Source organism: Microcebus murinus, chromosome X (assembly GCF_040939455.1).
Source record: "Microcebus murinus isolate Inina chromosome X, M.murinus_Inina_mat1.0, whole genome shotgun sequence".
Classification (NCBI taxonomy): Eukaryota; Metazoa; Chordata; class Mammalia; order Primates; family Cheirogaleidae; genus Microcebus; species Microcebus murinus.
In genome coordinates this window covers 38,081,984-38,107,872 of record NC_134136.1, presented here as the reverse complement: position 1 = coordinate 38,107,872, position 25,889 = coordinate 38,081,984, and the positions used below count along the sequence as shown (strand labels likewise).

Here is a 25,889-nt window from a genome sequence, read left to right as displayed (position 1 = left end):
ACGTAGGCAGCGCGTGGGAATTCAAGGCCATCTAGACAAACAGCTCCCAAGGCCACACTGTGCTAAGAGGGCCTGGCTGGCCTTTGGGGGTCTTCCATAGTGCGTGGGGGGGGCAATAGCCCATTTTGTCTACTTTGCAAAGCGGAGGGCCTTCTGAGAGAGTTCTGGGAAGCAAGGTCAGGACTCCTGGGTTCTCATAAATCTTTTAATAATAGTAAATGAAGAAAACACTGTAGCAATAAGTCTCATGGTGAGGGTTCCTTTTCATTTGGGGATCTTCAACAACAGAAACACCTGAGACTAAAATTCAGAACGCTAAGTACACAAATTAATGACCATTTATTTCCAAAGGTGACTGCAGAAACCATTTCAGTACAATCAAAAAGGTTTTACAAAACAGAGAAAACACAATTACAAAACGCCCCAAGAGGTGAGCAAACTGGTGGGGGCACAGAGCACCCGAGAAGCAGCCTGGAAAAAACACTCACCCTGCTGCTGTTTCGGGGGTTACAAAGACTGGTTCTGAAGGGAGCCACTGTGGGGGGGGGGGACAGAGAGGGGTCTGCCCAGTGCACAGCAATCGCGGCTTGAAAACGAGGAAGGGCGGGATGGGGGGTAGGGCAAGAGGGAGGGGCAGAGGCATTTGCCAAGTTCCTGGCAGAAATAATCACACAGGCCAGCCTATCATGACTACAATGACACCAGTATAATTGAAGAATTCTTTCAAAGAGAACACAAAATTGACACCAAAAGAAAGCAAGAGTTTCCAAAACAACAGCTTTGTTTGAAAGGACTTGTTTTGTTGTGTTGGTTCTTCATGGGGTTTTTTTCTGTTTCGTGCCGTGAGCAGCAAACCAGTGTACAAACACGTCACAGACGAGAGCAATGACAAGCGACTAGGTTTTCCTGAGCACGAACTGGCTCACTCTATATACACAAGGGGAAGGTTCCACCCTCTCACTGACTCGACCCACCCCAGAGAGGGCAGGGTGGGAAGCAGGGGGGGGGCCCTTCCCAGACCAGGGTTTTGCCAGGAAGCCCTTGAGAACCTTCTGGAAACCCTCCCATACGCCTGCTCCTGACAGATCCCAGCCAGCATCAGCGTCTTGTCCGACAGCAGCACACGTGGTCCTTTATTCCTCTTCCCCTAGCACCCCTTCAGTAGAAACCAGTAAGAAAATCCTCTACTGAAGGGGATAGATGATTCTTGGTCAACATCTACAAACCCAGGGAAGTCTTTTTGGCAGAGGGAGGGGGAGAAAGGCCCCTTCTGGCACCCTCTGGGCCGCCAGCTCACCCCCAGGGCACGGCCCCACCCCATTTAACACCAGTGCCCAGATACCTGCTGACAATTTGCTATCTGTGGGGAGCTGCCTGCAAGACACTGAACTACCAATGATCACAAATATCAAAACCCTGACGGAGGCTACAGCGAAAGGGATGATAGGACAGCGAGACTGAGGTACTGTATGGTAAAGTGCGCCGGTCGCCCTGGTTAGCACGACGACCCTGCCAGCAGCTTCTGTGAATGCTACAAAGTCCAAGGAGAAAGAGAGGTTGCCAACTTGGGGAGGATGAATCTGACTGCGGAACCAGCCGACAGAGGGACACGCCACTGCGCCTCCAAGAGGAAGATGGGGCAGATCACCTTTGGTGTACAAAACCTAATACTCGGGGAGGGGAGGACGGAGGGCAGGTGTGACCATCCCTCTGCTATTCAGAGTGGATGCCACGAGCTGTCCAGCTTGATAGACTGTCCTCAGCCCAGATCCTCCGCCAAGGCTACCTAGAGGTTGAGGGAACACTCTTTTCCCTTCCAAGAGCTGTCTGAAAGGAAACTGTCCTCTTCTACAAACACACTCTCACATACGCACAGAGCTCCCACACACTGGCAAATGGCATATGGAAACTTGGCTGGGGTGGCTGGGGAACCGCCTTGGCACTGACAGGAAAGCCTTGGGGAGGAGTCGGGAAGCCAGGGCCCACTGGTCATTGGGTATGCACGCTGCGGTTTCTCCGTCACCCCCCGCGCCAAAGCTGGGGCAGAAGCAGGCTAGCCATCCGGCAGGTGTGAGGGCTACCCTCTAAGCCAGGCTGCCGGGGCTCTGGCCGGGTGACCTCTCTCCACATGGGCTTGGCCCAAGGTCAGAGTGAGACAAACACCAGTTCAGATGCCTGCTGCTCCCCAACACCCCAAATACAGCCAGGACTCCCTGCAAAGCCTGTGGACCGGGCCTACTATCTGTTCCTTTGACCTACATGTTTCTGAGCCGACTTGGTCCCCAGAAGCCCTGTGTTTCCTCTTCATCCCCCCCTACCCCTGACAGCTGTATCTGTCTCTGGCCTGGCCACGCCAGGCGTATAATGGCTTTCACTTTTTTCTCTCCTTTGGAGCACCAGAAAGTGCCCACCAGAATGGGGCGCTGAGCCAGGGCAAAGGCAAGCTTCTGGAGGCATGCCAATGTGGGGAAAGCTCAAGCTGCCTGGCCACCTGGGCCATGCCACAGGGACAGGGGGAAGAGAGGGCCTACACAGTCACACCACGGCGACATTCCAGAGCTGGTCCCCAGCTGAGGTAGGGATCCTCTGCCTGCAGCAACTCCATGTCCTCCTAGTAGGGGACAGGCCAGGCCTCCGGGGGATTCTCCCACGACCTGCTTCCAACCTCTCCTTTTGTAAAGAGGCCAAGGGGCACTGAGTCCTTGTACGTTCCCTCACCAGCCACTCCTACACACAGCAGCTTGATGGCAGGCAGGGCCAATCCGGCCACTCAAGAGGTGCCTCTTTAGAAGGCAACCCTAGGGTGAGCAGCACTAAGAAAAGCTTGGCCCGGCCCTCAAAGAAGGCAGAAAACAAAGGTGACATGTCAAAAGGAGCTCATGGGGAGCAAGGGCACCGAATGTTCTTCCCTCTTGCGCCCCACACCCTGGGGACTGATTCCCTCGATGCCAGGAGGCCTCTGCCGTAGGGCAGTCCCTCCCAGGGCTGCTTCCCTGGGCCTCAGTTCACTCAGAGACTCTCTGCCTACTCCCGACTCCTACAGGCCCATTTGCTAAAGTCATGACCACTGAGTCACTGAAGCTCAATGTGGGTCTAACACAGACAAACTTGAAATACTGGAACTTGCCTAGGGCAACTGGGCTGCCTAGAGTGGGGGGAGGGGAGGCTCACCAGAGGAAGCCATTGAGTGATCTCTTCTGCTCTTGAGCAGATCTGTTCCTAGTAGGCGTCAACAAGGAGTCAGCAAATGCCCAGTCCCTGCCTCCCCTCTTGAGGTTCATGCATGACTGAGCTGAAGTCCTTCAACAAAAGCTCCTCCTTGCAAAGCACTTGAACCTCCACCCATGGGGACCTGGTTCCTTGGCAGCTCCCTTTCAACCGAGACATGGGCTTTGGGGGGGCAGGGTGGACAGCATGTGATGCCCCCCACATGAAACAGCTCGGTACTTAGTCTGGCTCCACTGAAGGAATCTGGCCCTAGGAAAACAACACTGGTAGGAGCCACATCTCTCCCAAACCCGGACACTGATATACCCTGTAAAACCAAGACATGGATCTATAGGAACTTCCATGAATGGGCCCTGACGCAAGGACTCTCCAAACTCAAACATCTCCGAACCAACTCCAGCTCATTCTTCCATGAAGCTGCCATAGAGAAAGAGAGCGCGCGAGCAAGAAAGAACATATGAGGATACACTGAAGGGGCACTAAAGATTAAAACGGTATCTACTATCAACATCAAACTGAGACTGAGAGTATATGATTCAAATCACAGTTTTCTCAAGTTACCACTTCCATTGATTAATTTCTGTGCTCATTTCTGATTGGGATATGGGTCAGTTCTCAGCTCTCATGGGCAGAATTTACACAGGGTCCTGCCTAGTACTGTGTGAATGTTGACCCTCTTTGCTTTGGATTTGTTGCTGCAATAGATCTCCAACCCCCTCGATGGAAGCCCTTGGGCTGAGCGGCGCTCCCACCTCCTACCCCAGGCAGCATTCTGGGGGTGCTGGTTGGCTGCTTGCTTTGAGTCATGGGACACCAGTGGGAAGAATCTGGCTGGTTCTATTTTGACCATGAGCTGGGAAATCCCTTGGCTCTGGGCTTGCCGCTGGTATAGAAACAAGGCCTCAGCTCCCTGACAGTGGGGGCTGTGCTGGAGACCAAAGGGGACCCTAGCATAAGCCTGGAGGTCCCTGGCAGTGGAGAGATGAAACACAACCCAATGTCATCACTTCGGTGCCAGAAGAACTACTGCTTGTTGTTCCCTTTCTCCTCAACCAGCTGTTGTAAAAGCACCAACAAGCAGAGTGAAAGAGCCACTGACTCCAATCTCCCCATGTAAGGCCACTAGGAGCAGAGAGAAAGAGCCAAGGGGAAGGAGGGAAAATCCAAACCCCGGGTCTGAGGAGACATCCTGAGGGGAAGAGCTGGGGAAGGAAGAGTGGTGGAAGAAAGGGACAGAGAAGAGGAAAAAGAAATACACCAAACATCCTACTGCCCTCTCCCATGATTTCATCAAGAACTGGGTGTTCTCCAAGTCAAGCCGGGACTTGCTTCCTCAGGGAGAAAAAAAAAAAACAACAACAACAACAAAAAAAAAACCCCAAGCACCTTCAGTCTATTTTCTTGGCTGGAAGCCGGAGCAAATCCAGCAGATATTTACACAAGGGCCCAGCCATGTATGAGAACAGGATGACCAGCTTCCCGTGGGTCATGGTCATGAGAGTCTGGTGTCCCGAGGCCCAGATGCGATACCAGGGGCCGTAGAATGGGTCTGAGATGGCCGGACACAGCATGTTGTTCAAATTCACTTCGGTGACCTGCAGGGACAAGGGAGGTAGAGTGAGCGTTCACCATCCTTAGGCTTTCTCTGGCTTCTGCCAGTTCAGCCATCTCTACCTAATGGGGGACTAGACAAGGAGGGATTGACCAATCCCCGCCTGTTCATAAAGGGACTTCTTCTCTCCCCTAGGTTTTCTGAGTGAGTCAAGGCTAAAGCCCTGTGGAGTTGATGGGAGAAGGCTGTCCAGGGAAAAAGTGGTTTGGTTTTGCTCAGAGTCTTGCCTTCCAGTTGGGCCCAGGGCCCGTTGCCATTTCTAAGCATCTACTATGTACCTGGTCCCCGCAGAGGTGTTATGGGCTAGAAGTGCAGTCAACAGTGTGGTCCCTGCCTCTTTGTAACTGGCAATCAGTCAAGTAGGGGTGACTCGTTTACAACATTTGACCTCAAACCAGACAGTGCTGAGTTTTACAAACCACGAGGAGGTCTGAGGAACATACGGAATGGGAGCTGAGTCCTCAGAGAAGATTTCATAAGGGAAGTGGCACCTGAATGGACTCATGAAAGATGGATACGGGGTTATGGTGAGGAATGGGGTGAGCAGAGCCTTTTTTGGAGGCGGCGTGGCCTGAGCATGGTATGTAGGGTGACATGAGCACACTGACACCTCTGGAATCAAGCATCCCAGGGGAGAGCAGCAAGAGGTAAGGGTGTGGTCATCGTACTGCTGCCTCCCACGAGCACAGGAAGCATTCACACCGTTGGCAAGGAGCTCAGACTACCCCCTGGCAAACCGGAACAGAGCCATACATACACCAAGGTGGGGAACAGAAAGTGACTGCTTCTAAAAAAGGCGCTGGGGACATCAGTTACACACCCTAGCCGTGCTGGGTCGCGCGAGGCTCCACACGGCTAATGCTGTATTAATGCCACTCACATGCAAAACCAGACATGCCACTCCTGCCCCGAGGAGAGCCACAGCATCTGCCTTCCAAAGCCCTTCAAGCCCGTTCACGTTAAAGACAAGTCCTCACCACCTCTCAGGGAGGCTGGGGCTTTTAATACCATGTCACAGAGAGGTGGAGAACTCTCTACCCTCGAGGATAAAGTGACTCACTCAGAGCAGTCACAGAGCCAGGACTTGAACTTGGGTCTCCCGACCCTCAGCCCCAGCCCCGAGCTCTTCCTACTCACTTTGCCACCAATATATGCCCTTGCACTCAGCAATCCTGGGCTCTGGATGACTCAATTACTGAGTGTAATCATTCTCCACACTCCAGACAGTTCTAAACAGCCCAGAATACCACAGGGGGTCCCCGATACCACACTTCCACTAGCCACACAGCTCAGGGCAGAGCACCGCCTTCAGGACCTGTGAGCAGGCCCAGGATGACCCAAGGACAGAAGACTCTCCCAGGTCCAGGGCCAAGGTCCTGCCTTCCTGTGGGGTCCACAGCAAACCACTTTCCAGTGGAAGCTCACTGTTTCCGACCCAAGTGGCCATGAGTGAAGGGCATCCTTGCCTCTCCAGGGATGAAAGAAATAGTCATTACTGAAGGATTCAGAAAACTCTTTGGAGAGGTCAAGGCTGTGGATCATAAATCAGCAACCCAGACACAACAATCTGACATCCTGGCCTTTAGCATCTCGTATTTTCAAAACAAAAGCATACACCAGCGCCAACCAGGATTATCAAGATTTATGGAGAACTCCAAACAGAGGGGAGAGAAGGGGATATAACCAAACTTACCAGGCCGAGGATCTGCAAGATGCTGAAGTGATAAAAGAACATGAGGCCAGTTGAGAGAAGAGCCCATCGGAAACTGCTGAGGGGCTCTGGGGTATAAGCACCTGGAGGAAGAGGGGAGATGGTGAGATGGCAAGAACGGTGACCCACTTCTCCTCCTTTGCCCATGAGGGTGCAGGTACTGAAGACACAGCTACTGCCTGCTGAGCGTCCCTTTTGCTGATCAGTGATAGCTACTCAAGAAACAGCCCCAGTAATTAGCTGGGTACTTAAACCAGCCCCTTTTTGATCTGATCTCTGTTCTGCCACTTGATGCTGGGGCCATTACAAAGAGAAGATTTTTTTTTATTATAAAAGTACAACATACTCATTAAAGGAAATTTAGAAAATGTTAAAAAGTAGAAACAAGATGGAGGAGAAGAAGAAAAACCTCCTTAGTACTCTACTACCAGAATGTAACCACTGCCAACACAAGGGTTTGTCGCCTTGGTCATTTTCTCGATGCCTCAGGATTTTTTTTCTCTTTTATAAAATAATAATTGGAATCATGCAATATATAATTGTATAGCCTTCATTTACCCATTCATTTCTTCATGTTTTTAAAGACACACGTCACTGAGGAAGTATGGCGTGGTGGTTGAGAATGTTAACTTTGAAGACAGACAGATTTAAGTTTAAATCTTGACTCCACCACTTACTGGCTACATGATCCTGGCAAAGTTGTTTAAAGTCCCCAAATCTCAAATAGTACTACCTACTTCTCAGAGTTGTCGTAAAGAGTAAATGAAACAATATATTGACAGCAAACCTTAGCTCAGAATCTGGTATAATGTATAAGTGGCTTGATGGATGTTAGATGCTGTCATCGTCATCATTATTTTTCAAATAATTGAATAAAGTACCATATCCAATTCCTGTGCCATTTCCCAGCTACTGAACAAATCTCTCTCGCAGGAACACCCAAAGTGATATGTTTTCCCTCTATCATTGCTAAGAACTATCATCCCAGTAAGCCTGGACATACTCCAGAGTTTGCAAAGCAGGCGCATGGTTTATAGGACATTGTAGGAGTCCCTCTAAATGGGGACTTGGAGGAGGGTTCTCAAGAATGAAAGACACCTGGACCCCTCACCCCAAACAAGTAGGGGCGACATCACATCCTGGAGTACTATTTTCCCAAGTCAGTCTTTCACTGGTTCATCCATTCATTCGATAGTTATGAGGCACCTAGTATATTCCAAGCCCTTGTGCCAAGCTTTGGGGACAGGAAGATGAGAAAGACAGGCTCCCTGCAGGCTCAGACTCACAATCAACAGACAACACAGTGTGCTGGTGCAATGACTAAAGTCTGTGCCACCTGTTATGAGAAAACAAGGCTCGGGCGGGGAGACAAAGAATGCTTCTTGGTAGAGGGAGCATTGGAGTGGAGTCCTGAGAGACAAATAGGACTTCAAGAGGGGCCCAGGCATTGCAAAGCAGCAGCCTGCATGGAGGCAGACATGAGTGAGGCAATCCAGAGAGCCGTGGGTAAGACACAGGGGAGAGTGTGATGCGGGCAGTGAGCAGGGGTAAGACTCGGAGGTTGGCAGGGCTTGTCTGCTCCTGGCTGAGCCACGTGGGACCTTAGGAGCCATGCTGAGGGCAATGGGCTTCATCTCATGTGGCAGGGCCATGAGCTCAAATGCCTCAAGTCTCGGCAGGTGATCAGGAGCGTGACCAGGGTCTAAGAAACATAAGGTGATGCTGGAGACAGGCAAACTGGAGAGCCTCTGCCCCTTCTAAAGAGGGCAACCACCACTCAGCTCCATTCAAGCACTGCCTTGCAGGGATGTGGGCCCAGAGTTGCTAGTTTTTTCACTTTTGCAAGAAAAACCAGAAATATGAACTTCTTTGTGGAATTTCCTGATTTTTTTTTTAACTGTTGGTGACTAATTCAAAGTGTTTTAGGAATGTTCAACAGACCAAACAAAACATGGCATCTGGATGGATTTCAGCCCATGGGTGGCCAGCTTTGAGCTCTGCTGTAGAGCCACAGAATGCAGAGGCAGGTTAGAAGCAGGAAACTGATGTGATCACATGTGTGCTTGTGCAAGATCACCCTGACCAGTGTGCAGGGCTTGGGCTGGACCAGAGAGAGAAGAGGCAGGGAGGTTGATAAGGAGGCTATTGCAGGAGCCCAGAGACGAAAGAGGATGGCCTTGGAAGGTAACAGCAGTGAGGCTGGAGAAGAGCGGGGGGAAAGAATCACTAGGACGAGACAGAAGATTGGATGCTGGGGGGTTAAGGAGAGGAAGGATCTTGGAAGACCCCCAGGATTCTGGCTTGGGCATCACTGGAGTTGATGGGACCACGTACTGTGGTGGAGAAGAGTGGAAAAGACGGATTGGGGCAGAAGGTAAGGAAATGATGAGGCCAAGTTTAGATATGTTGAAATTGAGGTGTCCATGGAATATTATGTGGAAATGTCCCTTTGGTGGCTGGCTGTACTCTAGGACACAGAGTGTGGTGGGTGAGAACGTGGGTCCTGGCGCTGGACACATGGAGATTTTTTGCAAATCCTGGCCCCACAACTTATCAGCCTTGGGGCCTTAGGCAAGTCTCACTGTGTCCTGAACTCAGTTCTGCTCATCTATAAAATGAGGCGGCATTGCCTAATTCATAAGGTTGTTGAAGAGATGAGATGCATATCAAAATTATAGTACTGTATCTGGGACTTAACAAATGCCGATTATTTTCATAATTATATGAGTCACAAATTCAGTGAAGAGGACGGGCTGAGCATCCAGATATCAGTGTCATCAGCACACAGTGGTAACTGGAGTCATGGGAGCATATGTAGACTGAGAGAGGAGGAAGGCCAGAGGCAGAATGCCCAGGAACACCATGTAAGGAGGGGGCTGTGGAGGGGAGAAGAGGAAGGAGATGGGGTGACTAAAGCCAGGGTGTGTGGGGGGGTCTTTTGTGGGGAAGCTCAGGCTTGTTCTAGGAACAAAAGGCAGGTTCTCTCATGGCACAACCAAGTCAGAAGGCCTTTGAGGACATATATCTCATCCTCCATTTTATAGATGGAGAAATTGAGATTGGGAGATAGTGTTACGGCAAAACCGCAATAGTGGAGCGCTGGGAAACAGACTTGCACACACTGCCAGAGGACCGAATGCTCAATGCAACGGCCACTTGCTTAGACCTCCGGCGCGCCAAGTTGGATTATCTCTTTCCTGGCCTGCCTACCCCTCTAGAGGGAGCACACCTCAGGGTCGAGGACCACGTCGGGTCTGCCGCCGCCTTCCTAGCGCCCTTGTGTGAAAACGCACTGGCTGTGCACGTTCCCATCTGCAGAGTGCGCGGGCGCCGTGCTGTCGCCCACACGGGAGAAGAGGGGACCTGGAAGACCGGCAGGTGCCTCGGCTGCCACCCAGTTCCCCAGGTGTCTCCTCGATCCAGCCTGTTTGGCGCCACCTCGTGGCAGCTTGGCGGTAGTGACAGGCCCTTGAGGCAGGTGGTGGCTGCAGGCAGGGGAGTGGGTTGTGGAGGGGAGTGTCCTCAGCCAGGAGGCAGCTGCGCCCCGCGCTGGGGAAAGCTGGGCCGGGCTTCTGCCGCGGGAGGGGCAGACCTGCCCTCATCGCCCTCCTCCCCCTTATCGCGCTATGTTATGGGAGGAAAGGAACACTGAGATCCCACCAGGGGACACATTTCTCAGTGCTCTCACTGACCCTTGTCCAAACTCCCACTTCCGTACCTTTCATTCTAGGTTGCATCATCCCTCCCATACCAGACTGTTGGTTCTCTGAGGGAGGGGCTGTTTCTGAATCACCTCTTCACGTCCAGCACCTGGTACACAGTAGGCCCTTGAAAAATAATCACTGCCATGGGTGAATGAATGGCACAGACCTTCTGGAGAATCGTAAAAGTATAACCCTTTGGGCTCAACAATCCTACTTCGAGGACCAACATCAAATACCTAAAACCCCCAACAAACCACCTTTATTTGCACAAAGACATTTACACCCACGCTATCTATAAGATTGAGAAACTGGAAGCAAACCAAATGGGGAGATAAGTTAAGCAAACTATGGTACCTAAATATTGTGCAACAGTCCATTGCCATTCAAATGACAACCAAACTATGTACCTGTATGGAAAAGTTCACAGCAAGTAATGGCAAGTGTAAAAGACAGAAAACCAGCCAGTACATAGATGATAGAAAACATAGCTTAATAGTTAAAAAAAAAAAAGACCTTGGGATCAAACAGCCTTGGCTTTGAATCCTGGCTCTGCCACCACCTATATGAGCGACCTTGGGCAAATTGTGCTGCTCCTTTAAGCCTATTTACCATGTGTGGACTGGATGTAATATCTACCTCTCAGGGCTGGTGAGTGGAATAAGACAAAAGCAGATGGCAGCTCCTATCTTTACTGTGGCAACCACAGCCACCCAAAATCTTATAAAACACTGGGGGAGGAAGGGAATCTTGCAAAGAGGTGATCTTCTCTACGAAGGGGAACTTGCACTGTGGTTTCCATTGCTTTCACTGCTGTTGGTTCTTTTCACTGCAAAACTGATCAAATATTCAATTTCTTTGAAAAATAAAGAAAGTACCCTGAGAATAGATGATCCGGTCTACCTAGATATATGCAAATTGTATGCAAACACACATCATTCTCTTTTTTATATACCTGGATGTGGCCCTTGGGATAATCCCAGTGAAAAACCAGTTTTCTTCTAAAGGAAAAGAGAAACTTAAGCACTTTCAGAAAAATTAAACACATAAAACTTTTTCTTACTTTAAGAAAAAAAATGTGACATTTTCTACTAGCATATTCCATCCCAGGAGGAGAGAAGCATGTCAGCTGCGAAGGTAGTGGGAAACCAAGATAATAGCTTTCTCTAAAATCGATTTCTGCCGGAAGGAAGCTTTATGAGCCCTGGGAAAGAAGTCAAGTGTACTACCAGTAGCCAAGACCGATCCCCAGAAGCCTCCCAAGGGTCCTTTCTCTCATCCTTTAACCACACTGAGGAAGGACTTACACCAATGAGATGAGCTCAGGCAGGGTGGTGTTCCATTCTCCAATCTTCTTCCTGCTTCCTTCAACTCCCTTACTTATTCACGCTACTCATTCATTCGACATCTACTGAGTCCACACTGGGAGCCAGTCTCCATGTCAGGTGATGGGATAGAGTCAGAGACAGGTGCTGCCCTTGAGAACTACCTACCATTTACAAATGAACAACAAGATGGTGTAATAAGGTAAGAGCAGTAAATGATGGGGACGCTGAAGAAGGGCAGCCACTAGCACGAGATGACAGCTGAGGTAAGTTTGGAAGAACAAAAAGGAGTTGTGGTAAGGACTTGAAGGAAGGAAGGAAGGTACACTCCAGGCAGAGGGTAGAGCTTGAGAAAAGGTGTGGAGACGTGAAACAGCATGTTGTCTGTGTGCAATGACAAGCAATTTTGGGTCATGAAGAGCCTTGTTTCTTGCCAGGGAACTTGGCCTTCATCCTATACACAATATGAAGCCACTGAAAGGTTTTAATCAGGGGAGTAAAAAGGTGAGATTTATGTCTCAGCCAGCTAGACTGCTCTGGCAACAGTGGACAATGGGCCAGAAAGGGACATGGCTGAAGATAGGTTCATTGGCAATTTGTCAGACATGAAGGAGACATCAGGGTGACTTCCAGGTCTACAACTTCAGTAACTGAGAGGAGGTAATTTAGAGGAGAGAGGTAATTTAGAGGCGTGCAGGTTTGGGTATGCTGGCACCGATGCCTATAGACCACCTCAGCAGACATCTCTAACAGGCTGTTGATGTCAGGTCTGCAGCCTGGAAACAGAGCTTACAGTGTGGATAAAATCAACAAGAAAGAGTCCACAAAATGAGAATAAAGGTCCAAGGACAAAGCCTGGAAAACAGCAACATTTAAGCGGCTGGTAGTGGGAGGAAGATCTACAGGAAGGCAAGAATGAAGGCACAATTAAAGAGGCAGTTGCAGAACTAGTAGAGAGGTGTCCTGGAAGTCAAGAGAACATTAAGTTTCAAGAAGAAGGAAAGGATCAATAATGTAGCTACTTGCCACATGTGGCTGTTTACATTTAAATGAATTAAAATTAAATAAAATTAAAAATTTGGTTTCAGTTACACCAGCCACATACGCCTAGCGGCTGCCATATTAAACAATGCAGACATAGAACATTTGCGTCATCATAGAAAATTCCACCAGGAACATACTTGTCTAGAGGGGTACAGAAAAGTAAAGACAAACACTTTCACTGCGTTTGGCAACGTGCTGGTCACTGGTGATCTTTGCAATAGCAATTTCAGGAAAGTAGTAGTACGGGAGCTGAGTGGTAAAAGATGAAGAAAATTTTCTAGGTGTGCAAGGTAAGGAAGGGAATTCCAGGAAAAGGGAACAGGATAAGCAAAGTCACAGAGAAGTCACTAGCCCAATTCCCTATATTCTCAATCTCTTCTCTGAACAACCCCCCACCTTCATCCTTTTCTTCTTTCCCAACCTACCTCTCCCCACAAGGAACCTACTTCATCTGTAGCCCTCTAAAGCAGTGACTGATTCATCCCTTTTGGCCCAGGTACACAGCATGGGTACCTTTTTTCTTTTTACTGCTATTCCTGACCACTGGCTCTCCATGCTCCCTAAAGCCCCACCACTACCATACTCTGTACCATCCACTATACTTCCCTTTACAGTTATCTAGAGGCATATGGGACACAGCCCTCATCCTCTGAAGATATTAATAGTACTGGGCTCAGTACCACTCTCTCCAAATCTACTCCTGTTGGATATCTTTCAACATGCACCTAGATGAAGCTTCCAGGATCGTGGTCTCTCAGTTCCTTGGCCTTTTCCCCTTAATGATCCTGTCCTCTAACACACCTCAGGCTCATGGTCATGTCGGAGACTTCATAATTAGGAATATCCATATCCCCTCCCTAATGTCAAAGTTAAGTTTTCCCTCTTCAACCATCACTTCTGTCTTTCCAGCTCACTCTTTCCAGCTAACCATGACCCCAACGCTTCTTTGGCTCCATGGGATGGGCAATCTATTGGTCCTACTATCTGTTTGCAGTTCCTTGTGGCTCCCACTTCCCTCCTTAAATTTCATGGCCCATCATTCTAATTATCCCCTGCATACACCTTTGACTCCACTGTTCCTCTCATCATCCTACTCATCTGGAAAAAAACCCAGCCCTGATTGAATCCCAATCTCCTCCTCCGCCTTGTTTGTCCCTGCACAGTGAACGTGGCTAGAGAAAAACAACAGTGCTGACTGTTCTTGCTTCAAATTCGTGATCACAAACCTCAAGTGCGTCCTTCATGTTGCCAGGCAATCATACTAGACTGGCCCAGTCCATTCACTCTCATACACTCCTGGGCCACAATTTAATATCATCTCCGCTCTTTTCAAACCTTTAATACTTCTATTCCACCCTCACTCTCAGATGATCCCTGAGAATAAAAGGAATCAGATAAAAATTTCCACAAGCTCTCAGAAACACATTTACCCACCTATCCACATCAGTGCCCGAGATGCTTTGCCTACATTCCCCCCTCCTGTTACCACAAAGGAACAGGCCAGGGTCCCAGCCAAGGCCAGCCTCTCCCTTTGTATCCAGATTCTGTCTGTCCCTCTCACCTACTCAACAACATCACGCCAGCCACTGCTTCCTCTTTCTTTTACACCACAATTTCTTCCTCTCTCCCAGATTACTGCCATTAGCATATAAACATATCAAATGCAGGCACTGTAATAGCTCCCATGCTGAAACAAACCAAGACACTTGGCCTCACTCCTCCCTCCAGCCACTTCCTCACTCCTTGCTCCCCTTCACAGCAAAACTCCTTGAAAGAATTGTCTAAACCTATCCTGTACAAAATGGGAGCTACTAGTCATATGTGGCTACTGGGCACTTGAAACATGGCTAGTTTGAACTGACATGTGCTGTTTGTGTAAAATACACACTGGATTTCAAAGGAATCTATCAAAATATCCTGGTAAAAATTTTTATATTAATTATGTTGAAATGACAATATTTTAAATATACTGGGTTAAATAAGATACATTACTGAAATTAATTTCACCTGCTTCTCTCACCTATTTTTAATGTGACTACTAGAACATTTTAAATTACAGATGTAGCTCTTTTGTTTGTTTGTTTGTTTTTGAGACAGCATCCCACATTGTTGCCAGGCTGGAGTGCAGTGGCTTGATCATAGCTCAACATAACCTCAAATTACTGGGCTCAAGTAATTACTTGAGCTCAAGATCTAAAATTACTGGGCTCAAGATCTGCCCACCTCAGCCTCCCAAGTATTAATAGTTGGGACTACAGGCATACACCATCATGCCTGGCTAATTTTTCTATTTTTCTTTCTTTTCTTAGGAACAGAGTCTTGCTATGTTGCCCAGGCTGGTCTTGAACTCCTGGCTCCAATGATCCTCTTGCTTCAGCTTCCCAAAGTGCTGGAATTACAGGCATGAGCCATCATGCCTGGCTCACATATTTTTGTTGGACAGCACTTGTCTATACTGCCTACCTACAATTCCTCTCTTCCTGTTTGCTCTTAAACCCACTCTAATCAGGCTTCCCCTCTTCTACCAAAATATCTCCCATCAAGGTCACAAATGACCTTTTCATTGCTAAATTCAAAGGCCAATTCTTATCCTATGTACCCTCAGAATGAAAAAAGGCAAGATTAGAGGCAAGGAGAACTGTGAGGAAGCTGTTACAATATACCAAGTCAGTGATAATTTGACCAGAAGTTGGGGCAGTGGGAATGAATTTTAGAAATGATCAGGAAGTGCAATTAACAGGATGTGGACCGTGACTGGATGGGGGCAGGGACAAGTGTAAAGAACTAGCAATGAACTTTAGACTTCTGGTCTGTGTAATGAGTGCACAGTGGGGAACATCAGAGAAGGTGCAGGTTTATGGACAGGGAAGAGAATGACAAGTTTAGTAGCTGACAACAATGCCATCCCATCTTTGGTGCCCTCTAAATGAGATACCTCCATTTCTAGCCTTTGCAAGCCATAGTTGCCCAGAAGATATCTCAGTGTGGCACAACCCCAAGATGTCATGACTATTTGCTTCCTCATCCTCAGCCACTGAGCACAGGCTCAATCCAGAGTTCCCTTCATCTAGGCATTGGATCAAATGAACCTATCCTCTATTGTGTTTACTGTATGAGGAAGTGGAAGATGTCCTGGAGTGGCAGTTTACAGGGAAGCTCCATCTTGTCAGCTTGCTATCCTGAGGGGCTGGAGAGCCCATCCAGGCCAGGCTTAACCCTCAAAGTGCGTGCCAGGGGCTTCCCAGCCCTCCACGCTGTGGCTAAGGCAATTTAAAGGCCCACTTTCACCCACGAGGATCAGAGAGCCAGTCCTCTGCCAATAGCATACAGGGTGAGGGCCTGAGCTGGCAAAGAATCCAGCAGGTGGGCCTGGCCTGGCAGAAAAAGCACTGGTGTCCAGAGACCCAGGTGCCAGCTGAGAAGTTGCTGTGTGACCTTCTGTATGGATGCAAACCTCTCTATGCATCAGTGTCCCTCTAGAAAGAAAATCCCAGGTCCCCTCTATGTTGAAGGAGCACTGTAGGGATATAAAAACTAACAAAGCATGCAGATACTCTGGAGAACAGTGCTATTTAAGCACAACACACCATTGTACTGCATGCATGTTACACAGTATTAACAGGGTCTCTGGTGAGCTTTAAGCAAGGGGTAGCCAACTCTTGGATCATTTGAGGCGGTGAAGTTTCAACTTCGATTTGGATCAGAGTCCCCTAGAGGGGGTGGGTGCCTCTCGAACTTGAATATGCATCAGAATCAGAATGCCCAGGAGAGCAGGTTAAAGCCCAGCTTGTTGGGCCCTACTCCAGAGTTTCAGATTCAGTAGGTCTGGGGTAGGGCCTTTGCTCTGGAATCTGAGCATGTGTGTTAATAATAGGTTCGTTGGTTAGGCTGACACTGCCAAATCCAGGGACCATACATTGAGAAGCACTAACTTAGAGAACCTATAGAAAATGCAGATTCCTGGGCCCTACAGTGACTTGAATCCAAGAGGTGTAGGTGGGCTCTGGAGTCTCCATTTGAGTTAACAAGAGTGTCAGGGTGATTCTGACGCTTGGGTCCTCTGCCCACACAGGTGAAACACTGATTTAGGGGGAAGATATAGCAAGAGACCTGGGAAAAGCTACCAGTGAAGGGGCCACAATCTGGCCAGGTATGAGGAGCAGTGTCTCTTAGAAGGTGACAAAGTTAAGGCAGAAAATACTTGACTTAATCCTTTGCTTCCATAAAGGACTCCTGAGTCCCAGGTACCTCCTCCTCAGCAGGGAAAATCTAAACTCACCTACCCATCTCCTTGCACAAGGCTCAGTCCTCAGCCAAATTTTCAGATCCCCAAGCTCCTCCCTCATGCCCTAACCCCTCGGGACCCTTCAGGATTTACCCGAGTTCAGTACACTTTCCCCTGCCCCTGCTGACCAGTAAAGTGGAACAGGGAAGCCCATGAAAGAGAACTTTCCCCGTATCCTAACACTAGCAGGACAGGACGGGCAATGGGCTCACCAGGATGGAGGAAGAACAGAAGACCCCACCTGGGCCCTGGTGTCAGTATGACTTTTGGGCCAGTTCTCGAGCTGTCACTGGCCAAAGTGCTTTTGCTTTAACTGGTCCTAGAAACTAACTAGTCTAATCCCAATCCTCATCCTCCAGGAGATGCACTGAAAGCCCACTCACGAGAGAGGTGACTTGCCCAGATCAAACAACATTGGGGTTCTTAAACCCCAGTTTCCTGAAATGTCCCCAAAAGATATCTGAATTGCCTACAATTCCGGGACAACTTTCTTACTGGGTGACAAGCTTGAGAAGGCCACTGCTCACCAATTCTGAGACAAGAGCTCCCTCTAGTGGAATAGAGAGGAGTTTCCCAGCAGCCTGGAGGCAGGGAACCCTCTGGTGGCCTGGAAAGATCAATGGACTCTTCAGAAAAACATTTGAAATGTACAAAATAAAAGGCAAAAGATTACAAAGAAAGCCAATGATATTAAAACACAGTTACCAAACTATTTTAAAATTTTGTAACACAACAATCATGCTTCTTTATAGACATGCATTTAATCACAAGATATAGCAGCAAGCCTAATTACTACTATAATTTCAAAGCAATGATGAGCATAAACAGCATTCTGAGATGGCTGCCACTACTGTAATATGATAGGAAGCCATCTGTGATTGCTAGTGGCAACGAAGTCACAGGTAGAACTAATACCACTGGCGTTTGTTGCCTGTGTTCATGTGCTACATTTCTGCTAGAGGCCAGGGAAAATAAAGACATGATTTCCACTCCCATTCAAGTTAAGAGGCCCCTTAAATCCTATTTGTGGACCCCAGGCTAAGAACCGCTGCCTACACGAAAACAACTACAAGCAACCAACCAAAACACATCAGGAAGATGAAGGAGCTCTCAGAGGGGAGCTCTCAAATTGCACCACTAGCCCCGCAGGCAGGACCAAGCTGCCATCCCGCAGCTGTGCAGGCAGCCCGTCCCACGCTGACTTCCCTCCAACCATCCCGCTGCAACCCCTGGCAGCCCGGGGACACCTGCCAGGTTTCCCCAGAATGTCCATTGCACCCCCTCACCCTAAAGAACCATGGCTGTCCCCTGAGGATGCTGCTTCTCTCACTGACTTCTCTGAGCAGAGGTTGTTCTTTTCCGCCCTTCTGTTCCTGCAGTGAGCTTTTGTGAGGGGAGGGAAGTTGAAGATTCCTCTAGCCCTCCGTTATCACTCCTAGATGTTTACTCTTCCCCTTCTCTCTTTCTTTCAAGGTTCAGCTCCTCTTCATCATTGGCCCCCAGGTTACTGTCAAAGTCATCCCAGATCAGTGTCACATAGTTTGCCATCTTCCTTTTGACATTCCACCTTTTCCTGCCAGCATTCTGGGTGATTTCATGAGGGCGCCCCTTCCAATATCCTAACCTCGTGGCCTCTTGAACCTCCTCAGCTCCCCAAGTGTGCTCCACCTCACCACCCACAAGCTGCCTTCTGTCACCACTGTGAACCACCCCCGCCTCTTCTGGAATCATCTGACCATAACCTCCCATCGTTTCAGCTTTCATATCCTCATTCCTCCTAGGCACGTGCCCCTAGACCTCCTCGTGACCTCTGATCCCTTGATGCCCCTTCCCACCCTCCCATGGAATTCCTCCTGTTCCCCAGCTCTCTCCTACCCTCCCTTTCATACCAGGATAGACCCCACGGCCTTGAACTCTGGTACTAGCACCTTCAATGCCCTGATGGGAAGGGGGACTCTTCACCCTCTCTCCCCACACTTCTACCTACCTTCTCACTAGCTCATCCCCAAAGGGTGGCTTGCTAAAGGTGAGAACCTAAGAAACTGCTCGGTCCACATTTTATAAGATAAGTAGGCAGAGTCATGGTACTTGGCAAGCAGAAATCATACCAACAATAGCAAACAATTTATATGGCACCAACTATGTGACAGGCACTGAGAAGGGCTGTACATACATTGACTAGTTTCATGCTCATTAAAACCCTATGAGGAAGTACTGCTGTTTTTCTTGTTTTACAGATGAGGAAATTAAAGCACAGAGAAGTTAATGAACTTGAACAAGGTCACACAGGTAGGAAGGAAGAGAACCAGGATTTGATACCAGGCAGTCTAGCTTTGTAATGGGCAACATGCACTTTCCATGGTGCCCATCTCAGCCTAACCTGTCTGTTCAGGTTGGTCTGTTCACCTTCCTCTGTGTTTCAGCTTCTCAGTGCCTTTGACAGGGTGGGAGATACGGTGGGCCTGCTCTATACACCCAGCCACCTTAGATTCTCTGGATACAGAGCAGGATGCTCTCTTAACTGTCAAGACCAAAGCTGCAAGTTCTAGCCCAGCCTGCCAGAGAAGCCCTATGCTGAAGGCACTGGGTGCCCTCTCAGCTAATAATAAAGTACCACTCTGTCTTCCATTAGCTAATTGTTCCTTGGGTGCCCTGCCCAGAAATCTGAAAGCAGTAAAAGCATGGCAGAATTACCAAAACTCTATACCGAACTCCGAACATCCCTCGCTTTCTAGATCTCCACCAACATTGACCCATTACAAAGCCCCAGCATTGGATGGATCCCCAAGTCAGATGTTCCACTCCTGCACTCAGGCTGCTGAGCCCCAAATGGGGTAACCATATAGTCCAGTGCAGAAAAATGCATGGATTCCAATTTCAGGAGGGGCCCGCAGTGCTAATCACCAAACTAGAGCTATGTTGTCCAATACAGTAGCTTCTAGCCACACTTGGCTATTTTAGTTTCAATTCAGATTAATTCAACTTAAAATCAAATTAGAATTCAGCTCTTTAGTCCCCCTAATCACATTTCAACAGTGCAGGAGCCACATGTAGCAAGTGGCTACCATATTGAACAGAACAGGTATAGGTTATTTCCATCATCACAAAGAATTCTCTGGACAGCACTGAAAGAGTCTAGACTTATCTCCTTCTCCATTTCCCACAGCACTTATTCCTCTTATCATTACCCTTCTCAATCCACCACCAAACCCCTTCCATTCTCAGCAGTTGTCATCACCTTCTAATTCGTCCATTCCCCTTTCTCCCTTGGACCTTCAATGCTCCCTCTCCCTACTGGCTGTCATCTTATCATCTGTACACTCCCAGCCTCAGGGCAGAGAAAAAAGGGAAAGGAAAGGAGAGGGAAGGGAAAAGGCAAGCAAGGAAGGAGGAGGGGAAGGGAAAGGAGAGGAGAGGAGAAACCCTTCCCATGGCTCTGCAATGCCCTTAATTTCTTCCTTCCCATCCCCACTTCTCTGAAGGCCTGATTTTACTGCACCTCTCAGATCTAAAGTGGTTTGGTTATTACTAATTTGATGAAAATTTCTACTACCCTAGCTTCCTGGATTGCTCTGACCTTTCCTGCAATCTCCTTATACTCTTCTTCCTCTGTCTACTATTACAGGTTAATGTTCTCCAGGCCCTTTTTCTAAGTCCTATTTCTTCCCCGCCTACAGACTTACCCCAGACCAACTCATCCACTCTAATGCTTGTATCTACTACTTCTAGACTAATGATATCAAAGTCAGCCTCCAGCCCAGATATCCCTGAATAGCTCCAGAATATTCTATCCTGCTTCCTGAAAAACTCAACCTACATAGCCTAGAAAATTGCCTCAAATTCAAGTAAAATCATCTCTTTGCTGTGACTTGAATGCTTGTGTACCCTCAAAATTCATGTTGAAACCTAATCACCACTGTGATGTATCAAAAGGTGGAGAGTTTAGGGGTGATTAAGTCATAGGGTGGAACCTTCATGAATGGGATTAGTGCCCTTATAAAAGAGGCCCAAGGGGGGCTATCTGCCCCTCCCACATGTGAGGACTCAGTGAGAAGGTGCCGTCTATGAGGAATGGATCCTCATCAAACACTGAATCTACTGGTATCTTAATCTTGCTTTCCCAGCCTCCAGAACTGGAACAATAAATTTCTGTTGTTTATAAACTACCCAGTCTATGGTATTTTTGTAACAGCAGCCCAAACAGACTAAGATACTCCGATACTCCCTAAAACATACTCCTTCCTTCTGCGCCTCCTGTGTTAGTGGCACCCCACCCAGTCACCCAGGCCAAAATCCTGCAGCCTCACAGACATCACTCTCTACCTATTCCTATGTCATCTTAATTACAATAATAACAATTATTAATTTAATCAATATCTGTCATTAGTTTAACTAAAACAAAAATAAATATCCAATCTTCATTATATAGCCTCATCTCCTGAAAAGTTGAAAATATAAGACTACTGCCACCTAGTGGCAAAACACGGACAATTAGATACAGCAGTTGCTACACTCAAGCCATATAAAAAATACAAGGAGAAAGGCATATTAAGGAAAATGAGCCCTAGGCTACCTAGGGAAGTCACAGACACCTCCAGAGAGGTAGTACCCCTGAGCTAACCTGTAAAGGAGGACACTGAGTTTGCCACTTTCCAGGTAGGGAAGCTAGTGTGTGCCTGTACATAGAAAGGAGCAGGTTAGACAAACCTGTCAGCAGATCTGTTCATTTAGAAAGTGAGGAACCAGATATGGTGGCGCCCATCTATAGTCCCAGCTACTCTAGAGGCTGAAGTGGGAGGATCGCTTGAGCCCAGGAGTTCAGGGACATAGTGACATCTCTTCTTTTTCAAACAAAACAAAACAAAACCACCCACAGAAGGTGAGACGGCGAAGTAATGGAACTGTTTGTTGTTTAAGGGATGGGAAATGAGGTCAAAGAGATAGGTAAGAGTCAGATTGTAAGTGGCCTTGAATGCCACGTAAAGGAGTCTGGTCTTCATCCTGGATGGGACTTTTAAGCAGTGGAGCCAAATCGGACCAGATTTGCTCTTTCTTTAGAAAGGTCATTCTGGAAATGGCAGGGAGGACATTCTGGATAGGAGGTAGGGGGCAAGGAGAGGAGAGACAGAACAAAGTAGTCCTGGTAATAGAGGCTGACAGCCTGGACTGTGACAGCAGTGGTGGGGACGGAGGTGGGGAGGAAGGACCAAATGTGCCAACAAGTTTGAGAATTTGAATCATCAGAACTTCTGAACTGACTGGTATAGGGGATGAAGCAGAGGGGAGGGATCCAGGATGCTGCCTACGTTTTTGACTTTGTCACTGGAAGGAGAGTGGAGCCACTAACCGAGATAGAAAATAGAGGTGGCAGAAAAGGAGCAGGTTGGGAGAAGGGGTGTGGAAGTATAGAGTCTGATTGTTATTTTTGATGTACCTGTGGTGCTTCTCAAGCCTGCATCAGCTCTATCAATGAGGAACACCAGGATCTATGGGGCAGGCAGAGCAACAGAGAGCTCAAGGAGAAGGAGCCAGAGAAGCAGGAGAACCAGGAGAGAGGGGTGTCCTGGAGCCCAAAGGAGAAACAGGTGTCTCAATGGAGGGAGTGCCAGCAATGTTAAATCCACTGACAAGCCCGCACTCAGTACATGAAAGGTTCTGTGGCTTTATATTTCGAGCAAGGCACCATCTTGACCTTTAGAGCCCAGAAATCTAGTTGAAAGACAGATGTGTAATTAACAAAAGGCAGAAAAGTGGTTAATAAAAATAATGATAATAAGAGAAAAGCGATACATAGCACCATGTGCCAAGACACTGTTCTGTATACTTTATGTATATGAGCTCATTGAATCCTCACAATACCCTATGAGGTAGGTACTATTAAATACAATAGCTCCCATTTTATAAGTGAGAAAACAGACACAGAGAGGTTAAGGTACTACCCAAAGGCCAGAACTAGCTAGCAAGTGGCAGAATCAGGATTTTAACCCACAGTCTGTCTGAATCCAGGGACTCCATGGAGAAGCTGCATAAGGCACTCTTGCCTGCCTGGTTTCACACGCCAGTTTAAACTACAGTACAAGTGTCCCTAACCTCTGTGGTGCTGTGCACAACCTGGGCAGCTTGGGGAAGTGGGGCGGCTCCCTCTCAGAATAAAGTTTTTAAGTATATAAAATAAAATACATAGGATGACAAAAAGCAAACAATCATGGTGAAATACTGTTATCAGAATACTTTAAAAACACAAATCTGTTTTTAAATTTTGGGGTAATAATAAATGTGAGTGATTTTTCGAGATACCTATAGCAACTGTAATATGAAAGGAAAATATCTGGGATTTACATTAACAACAACATGCCGGGTGCTGCTAATGTAACTGTGGTTTGTTGTCTACATTCATAATTGAAGGAAATACTATGTAGTTGGCCCTCCATATCTGCAATTTCCACATCCACAGATTCAACCAACCTCAGATCAAACACATAATAAAAAATAACAATATAGCAGTAAAAAATACGAATAAAAAACAGTAACTATTTACATAGCATCTACATTGTATTAGATATTATAAGTAATCTAGAGATGATTTAAAGTATACAGGAGGATGTGCACGGGTTAGATGCAAGTACTACTACATTTTATATCAGAGACTTGTGCTTCCACGGATTTTGCTATCCATGGGTGGGTCCAGGAACCGATCTCCCATGGATACCAAGGGACAACTGTATTTCAGTTGGAGTTAACGCAAATGAAGGCGTGATTTTTTTCTTTTCTCATTAAGGTTACGGGCCCCAGGTGATGCACTCCCATAAGCCTAGTGGACATTGTGGGGATTCAGTGAGATCAGGATCATGCATGTAACACACTTACCCATTGCCTGGGGCACAGCATGTGTGCAATAAATGTTAGCTGGTAAGATATACAATAGCATATGTGCAACGTGCAGTGTGCGAATACATGGCTGAGTAGAGGCTCATTCACTCACCCATCCAGCCCCTACACACCCAGAAGAAAAGAAAAATTCCTGTCCAGGGGGAAATCAGCATGTAAAGAGACACCTGCATGCAGTGTGAGGAGGACAATCTCAGGAAGGATGGAAGCAGCTGGAGGCACCAGAGGCAGTTACAGAGGGCTTCCTGGAGAAGGTGACTGCTAAGTTAGTTTTGGGAAGTGGATATTTTCCAGGCCCACAGCTGGAAGAAGGGCATTCCTGGTAGAAGTCATAGCATTTTCAAAGGCACAGAGGTATAAAAATTGCATGACAAACTCAGGAAACCCAAGGGGATTTTGGTAGCACCACAGGGTAGAGGATAAGGAAGGGAGTATAAAGAGATGAGGTTGGAGAAGAGTTTAGGGACCAGGTCACACAGGGTCTTTTGTGCATTAGGGACAAGCGGGAGCCACTGAAGGTTTCCAAACAGAGAAGTGCTATGATTCTATCTGAACTACTGGAATAGGAAAGGGCTTTATAACCATGACTCAAAATTCAGAAGCCATAAAAGAGAGATAAATTAAATTACATGGAAATGTAAAAATCTAACATGGCAAAGATAAATCATGAGCAAAGTCAAAAGACAACAAAACTGGGGAAAATATCTGCAGCTCATATCATAAAGGGCTAACTCTTAATATTTATATAAAAAGAGCTCTTAGGATTCAAAAATTTAAAAAAGACCAACACAATAGAAAAATGGGCATGGGAAAGGAGCATGTAGTTCAAGAAACGGGAAATTAAATGCCAATTTTAAACATACAAAAAGATACTCGGCTTCACTTAAAGAAAAATTCAAATTAAAACTGAACTGATACACCATTTTTTTAACTCATCAGATGGGCCAAAGTCCAAAAGGTTGGAAATACACTCTTTTGACGAGGCTGTGTGGAAACAGGCACTGTCACACATTGCTCGTGAGCATTTGGTCCAACTTGGTAGACCTTTCGTGGACTTGGAAATATCCATCCAAATTAAAAGCACATACACTCTGATATAGATATATTTACACACATGCAAAATGGCATAGGTACCAGGCCATTCAGTGTAGTGGTATTTATATTATCAAAAGATGTAAAACAACCTAAATGTCCATCAATAGCAGAGAGAATAAATGATTTATTATTCACAGATTTATTTATTCAGAGATAAATAAATGGTAAGCATAGTGTTGTAACCTTGTGCTATGATTAAAAGCAAGAACCTGGAGCCATACTACTGGGTTCACATCCTGCATCTGCCACTTATTATTTGAGCATCAGTGTACTCATCTGTAAAAGAGAGATAACAGTAACACCTACCTAAAAGGGTTCTCATAAGGATTAAATAAGTTAACACATGTGAAGAGCTTAAAAGCTTAAAACAATATCTGACATGCAGTTGTGTGATATGGAGCTTTGCCATTTTGATTATACTGTATTCTGTCATCTGCATGACGAAATACGAGGTTGCTGTAAAAAAGAAAGAGGCAGCTTCCTATGGGCTTACATGGAAAGCTCTCTAAGGAACAGTATAAAGCAAAACAGTAACAACAACAATGGGATGGCTGTATATATGGTGTTTTGGGATGTATGTCTTAAGAAGGGGGAAAGATACATTTAAAAATTTTACTTATAGATGCAAATATAAACTCTTGGAGGATATGCAAAAGCAAAAATGGTGGTTCCATGGAGGCTGTAGTGGGGAAGTATGTGAATGGAGAGAAGGGTGGAAAGGACATGTTTTGCAGTATGGCTTTTTGTATTTTAGATTTTGGAACTAAAATTTGTAAATTTTGTAAATGAACTATATAAGAATAAGTAAATGGTGAAACAAGCTGTCATATCCCTTCTTAAAGCTTTCACAAACTTAGCTCTTAGAATCAAGGCCAAACCCCTGACTGTGGCCAACAAAGCCCTCCATAACTGACCCTTGCCTGTCCTTCAAGGCCTAGTGTCACCCACCCTCCCCTTCTCCCCCTTCTGCCACAAGGCTGTTGCACACGCCATTTTGTCC

General features: G+C 47.1%; 1 protein-coding gene across 13 annotated transcripts in view; it reads right to left on the bottom strand.

The window, feature by feature from the left end:
* Positions 1 to 306: 306 nt before the first annotated feature.
* The window catches only part of TMEM164 (transmembrane protein 164), a 159,736-nt gene continuing 134,153 nt past the window's right edge, over positions 307 to 25,889 (bottom strand). For 12 of the 13 annotated variants that reach the window (XM_075999357.1, XM_012750166.2, XM_012750196.3 and 9 more), the window contains 2 exons: positions 6,534 to 6,634; positions 307 to 4,823 (listed from right to left, as the gene is read on the bottom strand). In XM_075999357.1, coding sequence (XP_075855472.1) covers positions 4,617 to 4,823; positions 6,534 to 6,634 — 308 coding nt within the window. In that variant the 3' untranslated portion in view covers positions 307 to 4,616. The remainder of the gene's footprint in view (positions 4,824 to 6,533; positions 6,635 to 25,889) is intronic. The other variant, XM_075999353.1, reaches the window with a different exon arrangement.